This window comes from Lepidothrix coronata, unplaced genomic scaffold, assembly GCF_001604755.1.
Source record: "Lepidothrix coronata isolate B3197 unplaced genomic scaffold, Lepidothrix_coronata-1.0 Scaffold77, whole genome shotgun sequence".
Taxonomy (NCBI): Eukaryota; Metazoa; Chordata; class Aves; order Passeriformes; family Pipridae; genus Lepidothrix; species Lepidothrix coronata.
The window spans coordinates 354,593-367,352 of record NW_016690257.1 but is presented as its reverse complement, the minus strand read 5'-3'; the positions used below and the strand labels follow the sequence as shown (position 1 = coordinate 367,352).

The window sequence follows — 12,760 nt, the reverse complement described above, 5'->3', positions numbered from 1 at the left end:
GGAGAGGGACTTAGGACAAGGTCCTGGAGGGACAGGACAAGGGAGAGTGGCTTCCCACTGCCAGAGGGCAGGGATAGCTGGGATATGGGGAAGGGATTCTTGGTTGTGAGGGTGGGGAGGCCCTGGCACAGGTTGCCCAGAGAAGCTGTGGCTGCCTCTGGATCCCTGGAAGTGTTGAAGGCCAGGCTGGACAGGGCTTGGAGCAACCTGGTCTAGTGGAAGGTGTCCCTGCCCATGGCAGGGGGTGGAACAAGATGGGGTTTTAGGTCCCTTCCAACCCAAAACATTCTGGGATTTTAAAATTCCAGGAGCTGCCTCATGTTATAACTAGATTAACAAAGGAGGGAAGTCAGAGGTCATCCCAGGGAGGGTTAGAGGGAAGCCACTGCATCCAGGAGATTCAAGGAGCCTCCCTGGAGGAATCCCAACACACTCCAGGCCAGTGATGGTTTCTTACCTCATCTCCACTGTACTGCTTCAGGCAGTGTAGGAGGCGACACACGTTCGCCAGCCAAAACGACGTCATCTCAAAGTCATCGTGGTGTTTCTGGAGAAACGATATTAAAACCTGTGAGATCCCCCCTCCCCTTCCTTGGGGGATGTTGGCATAGCAAGACAAGGCAATTTTGAGTTTCTCCACCTAGAATCAGGCAGCTTCCTCTCTGCAGATGGGCAGTATTAGTCACTTCCTCCCTACAAGCTTTTTTTTAAAAAGAATCCATAAATGCAAACAGTTCTATTGCTTAGATCACAATTCTCCTTGTTGTTCTAAAAAGGGAAGCTCTAAGAGTGATTTGGCTTGCAAATCACCGTAAGAGCTGAATATCACAGACTTGGACATGGTTATTACCATTTTACAGCATCTCAACCCCAAGACAAGAGCAAAGGGACACCTGCCTTCAGCACTTTCTTAATGCCATTGATGGTGGAAGTAAGCAAGGAGTGCACCTTCTGGTCATCATTGATGTAATCTGCATGTCTGAGGCACATGAAGAGGATGTAGGCAGGAAGGCAGGGAACAGTAGCAGACACTGCCTGGGGCTTGAGATCTAGAAGATTTGACAATTAAAAAACCAACCAACCAAACAAGCAAACAAACCCCACAAAAAACAAACTTAAAATTTTACCAACCGACAAGTAAAGCAGAGAACACCAGACCTGGAGACGCACCCAGGCAAACCCTTCTTTCCCCAGCCCTGGGGAAAATGATGTTTTGGCTCTGCAACTTGCATCCCTCTCTGCAGCATGGACACAGAACCAGAGGTCCAGCTGCAGGACAGATGGACCTGCTGAGGAGCCACAGCACTGGGGCTTGGGAGGGCAGCACTGTCTGCACTGAGGTGTGTGACAGCATCCCACTACACCTGATGGATGCACAGGTAGGGTTAGAGCTTCTTCACCACGTAAAAGCCTACCCCAGCAGGACACAAATCACCTCAGAAAAGCCCCCCGAAGCTTTCAGGTGTACCTGCCACAGTTTATAACCCCCCCTCTTCTGAACTGATGACATAGTAAATCTCTCCTTCCATCAAGATATGGAATCCTAATGGTAGCTGAAGGCACTTGTAGCCTCTACAGAACAAGCCTGTCTGATTAGGGGAAGTTCAAAGACCACAGCAATGAGTAGCACTTCTCTTTGAACAGTTTTTGGATCCTCACAAGGCTTCTCAAACAGCACAGAACAGGGGGATGCTGCAGCAATTCTGATCAGTCTGTGCAGCAGAGAAGAGCTCACAGGTTCATTATCTGTTATCTGTTATTACCTCATAAACCAAACTGCCTTTGTTCCACTGCTGTTCCAAATCCCCACGGTCTATCCTTCTGCTACCCCCTCCCCATCTATTACTACATCAGCAACTTACTGCCTGCTCTAAAAACTGCAGCCTTGTTTTGCATTTCCAATTTTTTGCTATCCCTAAGGATTACATCCATGCAGGTCTACATGCTTAGTGCAGCTACTTTACCTACCCCAATTGCCATCACCACAAACATGCAGCCCCAGAAGGGATTAATTTGAGATGATCTATTTGTCTACCTTGATCTCACAAGTTCACAAACGCTCCCAGGCAAAAGAAGCACGAGTCAGGCAGAGGAGCAGAGGAAATTCCTCACCTGTAATGAGGTTTCGGATGAGGAGTGGCTCATCTTCTTTGTAATACTCCAACATGCCCTGAAAATCTTTCTCCTTCCTCTGGACAGCAACTTGCATGTTACTGTCGTGTGGCCTCCTGTCTGCTGGCAGCGTGGTTTGGGATGCTGTGAGGAGAGAAGAGCACAAATGGTGGTACCTGGAAATCAAGAACTATTCACGTCCTGCAACGGCCTAAGTGCAGACACCAAGTCAAAGAGTTACATAATAAATTCCCAATAATGCCATCAGCTTTGACAGACCTATAAAAAAATATAAACAACCAGGCCTTGAATTACCAGTCAGAGTTTTCAGACCCTGAATGAAAGAAAAAGTGCAAAAGTTGAACTTAGGAGAGGAAAAAATGAAGCCATTTTTATTTTCCAAGAGAGGCTAGAAGGTGGTAATCCTATGGGAAGCTTTTTAGGGTATGATTTTCGCAGAGAGGGGGGGAAAAAGTAGACAGGCAGTGATAAATCCCTAAGCATCACATCTTCTGTCTGTCTGCAAAGCTGCAGAGCCATGGTGGCACCGCTCAAGTTAATAAAGCAGAAGAGACCAGCATGCAAATACTGCAGCAAACAGCATGCAAATCACACTGACAGAGACCAGCTGGGTGAGCCATGGAAACTCTCCAGTTATTCAGCTTAATTTCACTTAATGCCTCGTTTCCAGGAATTAGCTCATGAGAATGGGGCCCTCTGATTAATCACGGCTTCTCCAGAGAACGGGAAGCTCTTTCTGCACAACACAGATGTCACATTTGAGGTGTTTTCTCATCAAGCAGAATATAAATATATATTTTCATTCCTAAAGGGTTGCAATCTCTCCTCAAAATTGACAGATCAGAGCATCTGCCTGATAGCCACTAGTCTCCTCTCTGCACCTCTGCCTGGATCACTGCATTGAATGCAACGAAAGCAAAAAGGTCTCTAAACACCCTCCAAACCTCAGTACAAGGTCAGTGTCAGCTCAGTGCCTGCTGCTAGTTCGGTACCAGAATGAGCAAAATCTTACTTTCATAGAAAGAAAAAGAGAAAAAAAAAAAACCCTTGCAGCTCTCCAAGGCTGGTCAAAGAAGCAAATTACAAATACAATTCCCCCATCCCAGTGCCTTCCAACAGTAAAGTCACCTTCAAAATCTTGGACCTTCTTCATGTAAATCTTCAGCTGTTTCTTCAGCTTCTTTTCATTCTTTTCCAACTTTTCTACCAATTCTTTCAGGTCCTGGAAAAAGTAAGATGCATTTTTTAAAAACTACCCCCAACATTAAGCTCAAGAACAACTCATCTGGGGTGAATTTAAGGCTGATGTCTGGTCTACGAATCACCGTAGCATGGTGGGAGTATGTTAGTAGAAGAAGAGCTGTGTTGTTTCTGGACTGCTCAGAAAGACCCTTACCTACACCACAAAGACTGTGAATGCTGGGCACCTGCTTTCTACAGCAAGTAATACTCACCACCCACAGTGTTTAATCCTGGCTGTTAATCACGATTAAACAGTTCAAACACCATTTAGATACTAGGGTTTTTGGCAAAGGCAAGAAGCCCTCACCTGAACTCAGGAGGTGCCAACATTCCCTCCGGACCTTGCACACAGATAACAGAAGGTGAGAAAGGGAAAATTTATGATCAGGCAGGCCAACTTTTTGGAGTGGCAACTGCCCCTCCACACTTCCAGAAAACGCAAGAGAGATGAAAGGATTGTGTGGGTCTTTGTGTGTAATGACAGAGTAGAGGCACCCCCAGTGATATAATTTGGTAGGCAGGGCCACAAAGTAGACGGGCTTAAAAAAAATCTTTAAAAAAAAAAAAGTACCTATGTAGTCACAAAAGTCATACAGCAATAGAACATCAGCTTGAGGTCAGGCACCAGTGTTCCCAAATGCACCAGGGAGATGCTGATGGTTCTGAAGGAGTGGAAGAGATCCCTGTGCCCTGCCCTCCCCGTCATGTTTCCTATCTCCTTTCTCTCAACCTGTTTCTTTCCCCTCTTCCTGTGCTTTCAGCACAACCTCTTACCAGGTTTTCATTGGTGAGACGTGTAATTTCTTGCTGAGTAATTTCTTGCTGAGAAATTACTCCTGAGAAAAGTCACCAAAACCACCCCCTTCTTCCACTTTTAGGTGTGCATTCAACATTTTCCTCTAACAATTTGTCCTGCCAACCCTTCCTACCAACCTTTCACCTACACCTTCCAGGTCACCTTCCAGCCCTGCCCTGAGCCTCTGCACAAGGACAGCTGTGGCAAAGGGATGTGATGTGGGGGGCAGTGCCAGAATGCCTTTTTAAATCCAGTGGAAGAAGGAGTCATCACCGAGATGTTAACTGTAGACGCCTGTGCTGGTGATGACAAACTCAGCAGGTGACATAGCGATTGATTCTTTGGGGGTGTCCCCACCCTCTGCTAAATAGAAATCTCCTCTTAGTCCACCAGCTCTTTCAGAAGACTAAAATAAGTGACTCCAAAAGGTAGGAGGGCTCTGAGGAAGGGCCATCAGGCCAAGAACTGCAAAGTATTAGTCCCAGATTACAGAGGGTGATGGTGGCAAAGAGGAAGAATGACCCAAGGAGATAATCAAGCCCATGTCCCCGCTGTAGCTCAAGGATGTGATCTCCTAGGCAGAGCTATGGATCACCACACACCCAGGTCACAGGCTTCTCTTCTGACATCAGATGCAAACAGCAGTCCCCAAAGATGAGGAAGATTGTAGTGTCAATAGCTTTGCATTTACCCAGGACAAGCACAGACACAGAGCTGGGCCAGGGGGGAAAAAGCTACAGCTCTTTCAGGTTCACCATGAACTGTTTCCCTGGAGGAACAATTAGGCATGGGATTTTTTTTTTGTTGTTTTGTGTTTTTTCTTTCACAGCTTGTGTAAAAAAATATGCTTTCTAGGAAAGATTTCTGGGTGAAAAGTAGTAATTATTCCCCATGGTGTTTTGTTGTTGTTGTTGTTAATGTCTTTAGAAGATTAAACAACGCAATCTCTACTCCCATTTTGCAGCAAAGGACAGAAAAGCATGTTTTCCTCCTATAGAAACACGGGCAATAATGCACTCAGCCTCATAATCCTGTCAGGAGTTATATTCTTAAGAGGCTTGGAAAATACAGACCCACCATGAAATAAGTATTAAGCACTTAATTTCCATTTTATTTCTTCATATTGGGATTAGTTTGGATTCAGTCTGGATTAACCATGAGACACCCTCAGAAGAACACACTCCTTCTTATGAACTTGGGTTCCTACATTGCTTGGAAAAACACATTAATCATCCCTGTTATTTTTCCCTGTTATGGTCTGGGTTTACCCTGATACCTCTACACGTGACCACTTTAGACTGCTTTATACAAAATATTTCAGGTTTTCATCTCTATAATGCCCTTAAATCTCTTATAAAAATACTGGAGCCCCATAACCACCAAAGACTAGGTTGAAACAGGATAAGAATCCAGGAGTCCCCCAGTGTGTCCCTGTGGGATATTTGCCCAGCAGACCAGGATGTGGGGAGAGCTGTGGAAGGATGGCACTGTATTTGCACCACGTGCCTTCCTCCTTACACCTGTGGACAACTCATGGATGGGAACACACAGTCCCCAGGAGCAAGCAAAGGTGACAGCATTGGAATACAAGCACAGGGAGCTTCTTACAAGTCAAGGACTGGGAGAAAACACTTTAGGGAGGTGCTGTATATTAGTGCAATTTCACTAAAAAAAATATATGTATCTAAAATGAGAGGGGTTTTTTGGTTTCTTGGAGGTCACAGCTTCCCAACACCTTTATCACCCAATTTCCCATTAACTTAACATAATCCTTAATGAATCACAGCTCAGGTATTAGTGGCAACAGCCACCATCAGCAATGCCCAGCCAGAATCACAACAATTCCCCTGAAAATTAGAGAAGGGTCTCAATTCTCCTGGTTTGGAAACCCCACCTTCAGCTGCTCCCAGAGAAGACAACAGGTCCTGCAGAGGACCAGAGGCTAAGAGCAGAGCAAGAGAAAGAAACAAAAGGGTGGCAAAAGGGAGGAGAAGGGAGAAGCAGCAGCGAGGAAACAAAGAAAGCGTTTGACCTGGCAACTTGCTTTAAACCTTGATAAGCCAAGCCGAGCTCTCCATCTTCATTGAGATACCCCCAGTCCTCAGTCTTGCTAGAAATAAAGGACAGAAAAAGGAAACAAGAGGACAGAAGAAAGACAAAAGGTCAATTGCAAGAGAAGGAGAAAAGGTGCAGCAGAACCCTTATTAATTGTATTTAATACTATTTTATAGAACACACTTTCATTACACTGTATTTCTTTTTCCACTGAAGGAGAACCATGCCCTGGCTGTGCCCTGTAAAACATCCCTAGCTAGTGGAGCTTCTCCTCCCTGCCCAGCTGGGCAAGTGATCTTGCCAACAGAAACTCAAAATCCTTCAGGTCAGAAGGGATCATCACAGATCATCCAGTCCAACCTCCTGGCAGGTTATCATAATTCCCAACTGCTGTTTTTATATCTCCCTAACATGGAATTTTTAAGACAAGTTTCTCCATTTCCTTCCTTCTGCAGCAACTCCCACTGCCTAAAATAAATTATCCTCCTTCTACTTCAGTTCAGGGTTTCCTCAAATATTGAGTCAAATATATAAGTCTTTCCTCAGAGCAACCCCTGGTCCAAACACCACTTACATCCCTGCAAGATCAAATCTCCTCTATATCCATCCAGGCAGAAAAATGCCCAGAAAAGTCTCATCTCACCTTCATACTAGAAGTCTCCGTTTAGCAGAATGTTCCTGTTTTTGTTGTTTGGGGTTTTTTTTTTTCAAGTTATATGAGGCAAGAAACTCATTTATCTCCCTTAATGAGGTGCTGAACACATTACAAATGAGTGATGTAAGCTGGTCAATTTGACCAGAAACACTTGTTATAACAAGATTATACTTGGCTTCGATGTCAGTTAGAAAACAGCTTTTCTTTTTGGACATAACAATTTAAAAAGTAAACAAAGCAACCTCCAAACTTAATATATCATTATATTTCAGAAAAAAAAAAAAAAAAAAAAAAAAAAAAGGAACTCAGCCAACACGCATCTTCTGTTTTGGAAAGAGCTGTAGCAGAAGCCATTCCCCGGCAAGGAAATCTCTGCATATTTCACTGGAAATGCACAACACACAAACTTTCTACAGCAAATTTTCACAGGAGGAAAGCAGTGAGAAACACGGTGCTGCAGCACTGCCATGAAAGGACTCAGGAGGTGTCTCACTGCCACAGGCAGTTTGTACATCCCTTCCATGCTGGTGTACAGCACTTCTCAAAACCAGCAAACGTTTCAGGCACTGACATTTGCAAAGTTCATCTGTTAAGGCCACATGAATGAATTTAAATTAAAACCTTGCTGCTACCGTATACACAGCAGGTTTCCAAAGGGGTTTGTAGGCTGACAGAAACTAAGAGGTTTATTGGTCTGATTTGCATTATTTCTTAGTAAAGTCTTTCTTTTTTTGGTTCATATAATCTTAACAGGACATATCCTCAGGCACTGAAAACCAAGGAAAAAAGCAGGAAGGATCATCACGATTTACTGCATGTCACTAACCTGTGAAATCTCACACAGTGAGCAGCATTTTGAAGAGATGCATTTTCCTGGGTAACCTCCTTCGAAAAATAGATTGTCTTCCTTTTTTTCAAACCACAGGCATTGTGGTAAATGAGGAGAGCAGCTCAAGGAAGAGCTGCTTTATTTATATATAAAATAAATATATACAGGTGCCGATATAAGATACACCTGCCCTGGGAAATAAGCATTTAGCTCATCTCCATCAACACAGCACTGACTCAGAAATCACTGACCTCCCCTTTCTGCCAGAAGTTCAGATTGACCAAGACATTAGCCATCAAACACAGGCCCTTTCAAGCTAATTGCATTAATTAGTATGTGACAACATAATTTCCTAGAATGCTGGCTAAATCCTTTTCTCAAACAAGGCCGAGAGGAGCTGAAAGTGCTTGATTCACAAAGCCTTTCTCCTTTTTCCTTATCTTGGAGGTGCAGGTCTGGGGAGCAGCGGGGACAAACAGCCCTCATCAAAAGTGAGAAATTCCTGCCCAAACACCTCCCTTCCCAAAATGGCAGAGTGGGAAGAGACCCATGGGAGAGTGGCAAGCAGAGATAGCAACCCTTTCCATGTGATGGCCTCTTTCAGCTGCAAAAGCATCCTCCATGTGAAGCCAGCATCAGCCCTTCACTTTGCACTGCATTTGCAGGTGGGACTTACACAGCAGAAAAAAAAATAAAAGATAAAATCCATGTACTCAACAGAAATCACTTGGGAAGTTATCACAGAAGCTAATTTCAAAGACACAGCCTGATTTACTTTGAGCTGCCAGGTTATTAGTTCTAACATCATCACCTGGTCTCTCTTGGCTCTATGTTTCTACCAAGATCAAACAGGCTCCAAAGAATGATCCCAAGAATTAAAACAGGGAACAAAAAGCCTACTTAGCTTTACACTCAGTTATTGAAGCAGAAAATTATCTGGGAACTAACTTGATGATTTCCCCTTTAGCAGCTAAAAGTAAGAAGGAACAAAAAAAAAAAAAAAAGGCAAGCTGAGTTTATTTAATTTATAAAGAGCTGCTTTTGATTCAAACTTGCCCTTGGCCTGGAATCAAAGGCCTTTCCTCTGAAAGCTTTGTGGAGACAGAATCACCATGTGGGCAAGATCAGCAGCACCTGGCAGAGTTTTTTCTGTTTTCCTCCTGCTGTATTTAGAAGTCCTGAATTACATGGACATGGAGACAACACAAGGTCGATCTCCCACCAAAGTAAAGCCATGCTCTGACTCCAACCTAAATAGCTCAGGTGAGACCCCACCTGCAGAGCTGCCTCCAGCCCTGGGAACAACAGCACAGGGACGTGGAGCTGCTGGAGAGAGTCCAGAGGAGGCCACAGAGATGCTCCAAGGGCTGGAGCCCCTCTGCTCTGGAGCCAGGCTGGGAGAGCTGGAGGTGTTCACCTGGAGAAGAGAAGGATCCAGGGAGAGCTGAGAGCCCCTTCCAGGGCCTAAAGGGGCTCCAGGAGAGCTGGAGAGGGACTGGGGACAAGGGATGGAGGGACAGGACACAGGGAATGGCTTCCCACTGCCAGAGGGCAGGGTTAGATGGGATATGGGGAAGGAATTGTTGTCTGTGAGGGTGGTGAGGCCCTGGCACAGGTTTCCCAGAGAAACTGTGGCTGCCCCTGGATCCCTGGAAGTGTCCAAGTCCAGGTTGGATGGGACTTGGAGCAACCTGGTCTAGTGGAAGGTGTCCCTGCCCATGGCAGGGGGTGGGACTGCATGAGCCTTAAGGTCCCTTCCAACCCAAACCATTTTAGGATTTTATGAAAGGGAAATGGGAGTGATTCTTGCAGAGCAGGTGGGAGAAGTGTCTCTTGCTTATTAATCCCACTTCAGAATTGCAACTCCACCAGAAAAGCTTCCCATTAAAATATTTATTGACCAAGATCAGAAAGGGAAAGCAGCTCTATTTCTTATGCTGAAACCCTCGGGTACAGAGCTGCCTAAGTACAAATGCAAATTCGTGCTGGGAGGAGGGAATGTTCATTTATATCCACAAACACAATAATCCATGCTTCCTAAGCATTTGTTTTCACCTGATTTACTGCCAGTGACACCAGCCTACATTTTATAAATCAACCCCATACCCAAGCAAATGCACAGGGAACCATATGATGGGAAAGCTGATGGTGGTTAACGAGCCACTGGATAAATCAACACAGAAAATCAGGGTAAGAGTATATAGAGCTACTGCTGCTGTCTTACAAGAGCCAAACTCCAGGCAAGCTTCATATGAGAGAGAGATGAGAGAGGTAATAGGAAACTGAGCCTGGAGACAGCAGATTTCCCTTCCCAAAACTCAAGAGGCCAAAACCCACCAAGGCTGGGCCACGTGAACTTCCTAGAATTGCAGCTCACCTGTGCAATTGCAGGGAAAGTAAATCAGATCCTGGAAAATTATATACCCTGGGTGGGATTTAAAAGCTGTGCAGATGTGGCACTTGGGCACATGGGTTAGTGCTGGGCTTGGCAGTGCTGGGGGAACAGTTGGACCTGAGGCATACTTTCAAATCCAAATGGTTCCGTGATTCAATTCTCTCTGCAGGAGTTAAGTCTGGAAACCAGAGCATCTGAAGGAGGGCTGGAGTCTCCTGGAAGGCTACAGCAGACAACATGTACACCACTATGGCCAGATATCAATTAATACTCGGGACTAGTGATGCAACCTGGTCAGACACGTCTTATAAAAGCAGCAACTCTTATTTTGACTCTTTCACCAACCTCTGAACACAAACCAACCATCCCTATGCAGGCACACTGGAAAACTCAGGGAGTAATTCAAGCTGTGCCTGACAGTGGGATTTCATCAGTGCTCACAGCTCCAGGAGAACGTTGGAAGGAAAAAAGAGAAAATTCACAGAATTCATTAAGTGACCAAAAAACACGCCTTGCTGCTGGAAGCACACTGAGCCCCGCTGATTTACTGACAAGAATGAATGTGGTGTTCAAATTAATTTTATCATCTCTATCACAGGAGGGGCAGAAATTTCATCAGCAAGTTCAGTTCAGGAAAGCAAATATTCAATGGCAATTGAAAAAAACCCACAAACAGTGGTCCTGATCCAGCCAGACATGATGCTCAGGTGAGAAACCAGTGTAACCAGAGTCCTGGACCCCAACAATCCTCACTCCTCCAGGTCCCTGGGCCAAGACGAAAGCTGGCAGAACTAGCCTGGGCAGAGCCTCAGCACAGCCATCAGGGTTTTAAACTCTGTTTAAATGGGATGCATGTGGAACCCAGCCCTTCCAGCAAGTCCACCTCTGTACTCACACACCAGGAGGTCTCCATAGATTCTCCCAGGGCTTTCACAAGAAGGAAAATGGACGCAAACTCAGAAAATCCAGCACATTCTATGGCAGGAATTTGGAGGAAATACAGCACAGATGTGATGACCAAAGTTCACCACACAGCTATATATACACTGAATTTTTGCCCAGAAATCTCTCTTTCCCATCGCACCTTTTTGGCCATCCAGTTCTGAAAGCATTAAGCAACTCTTCAGAATTATTTTATATTTCAGTGAAATATTGAATCACAGACTGGTTTAGGTTGGAAGGGACCTTAAAGCCCCTCTCATTCAACCCCCCTGCCATGGGCAGGGACACCTTCCACTAGACCAGGTTGTTCAGAGCCCCATCCAACCTGGCCTTGATCACGTGCCTTTCCTCATATTCATAAAGGTACGAATAAAATCCTCATTAAGTCATGGTCTGTCGCATCCTGGACTGTTAGCAACCTTCTGCAACCCCTCTAAAAAGTGGCAAAGTATATTGTGTTATTATTAAAAGCCATTAATCCACAATGGCTTTGTCTTCTATCTTGATGAATAGAAATTATTTAGGGGAAAATAGTCTCAAACATCTGTATTTGTCGAGAGAAAATAAGAGATAAACATTCAATTTCCTTGGAGTGAAATAAAAATTTACTTTTCATACTATCTTGCTGTTAAATCCATGTAATTTTGTCTTCTTGCAAGGCACTACTTTATTATTTGATATCCTCCTGGATAACTGCAAGGATGATCCGATGCTTAGCAATATCAGCCCATTGTTACTGTAAGGACAGACACATGTTCACAGAATTAACCCCCACTATGGTAAACCTGTAATCAAACAGATGTTCCCAACACTCGGTTTGGATGCAAGAAAAGCAATAATGTGAGTGTTTCCAGGGAATACAGCATGTTTGTTAGTTCAGTTAACCACAACAGGCTTTTGCCTCTGGGAAAATCAGAAGGGGACCGTGCTGTCTTCTCAGCACAGTATGAGATACTTGAAGTAAGTAACTCACATATCCCAAATCTTAGTCTTGCTGCTATTTATGTACTGGAAGCAAAGTCAAAATCCAGTTTTGCTCGCTTTCATGTTTGCTTTCCCACCTGCTCAGGATCTCCCCTCTCTTGCAGACACACACAGCCCTAACAACGAGGGCTCCTCACCCATTAGAACTAGTTGGAACTAGATGATCTTTAAGGTCCCTTCTGACCCAAAACATTCCAGGATTCTACGATTCCGTAAGACACGCGTCTTTGATTCCATCTTTGTGGCCCATCCTTGACCCAAGGCCCATAACACAATCCAGAAGGTAACTCTTTGAAAAACATGTTGTTGATTTTGGCCTGGATCCCACGTCTCACGCTTTGGTCCGGATTCCACCTCTTTCCCTTTGGTCAGCCCCTCCTGCTGCTGGAAGAATTCGGGCCACACTTACCGGTTGGTCTCACACATCCCCTGGTAGGCTTCGATCGCGTCCTCCTGGTCAACGTGCCTGTCACTGTTGGGCCAGCTGGCATTGCTGGGGATGCTCTCCTAAATCCAACATGCAAAACAGCAGCATGACATCCTGCACACCTCTTCCTGTCTTTGAAAGTCCCTGATGCCAAACTGCTCCCAACCATTTTACATCAAGAGCTGTTAGAAGTTTCTATTGAGAGCGCCCTCGGGGCATCCGTCACACCAGAGAGTTTCTACCAACTCACACACATGCAAACAGACAGCAGGAGAGAGAGGAGGTGGAAGTGAAGCAGTGAA

The 12,760-nt window shown here is 44.9% G+C and overlaps 1 protein-coding gene across 1 annotated transcript in view; it reads right to left on the bottom strand.

Annotated features, from left to right (window-relative positions):
* The window catches only part of MYO5B (myosin VB), a 142,504-nt gene that overhangs the window by 9,100 nt on the left and 120,644 nt on the right, over positions 1 to 12,760 (bottom strand). Inside the window, exons 29-36 of the mRNA XM_017819736.1 lie at positions 12,441 to 12,538; positions 6,204 to 6,281; positions 6,066 to 6,096; positions 4,150 to 4,197; positions 3,262 to 3,355; positions 2,113 to 2,256; positions 898 to 1,049; positions 458 to 547 (exon numbers count right to left, since the gene is read on the bottom strand). Coding sequence (XP_017675225.1) covers positions 458 to 547; positions 898 to 1,049; positions 2,113 to 2,256; positions 3,262 to 3,355; positions 4,150 to 4,197; positions 6,066 to 6,096; positions 6,204 to 6,281; positions 12,441 to 12,538 — 735 coding nt within the window. The remainder of the gene's footprint in view (positions 1 to 457; positions 548 to 897; positions 1,050 to 2,112; positions 2,257 to 3,261; positions 3,356 to 4,149; positions 4,198 to 6,065; positions 6,097 to 6,203; positions 6,282 to 12,440; positions 12,539 to 12,760) is intronic.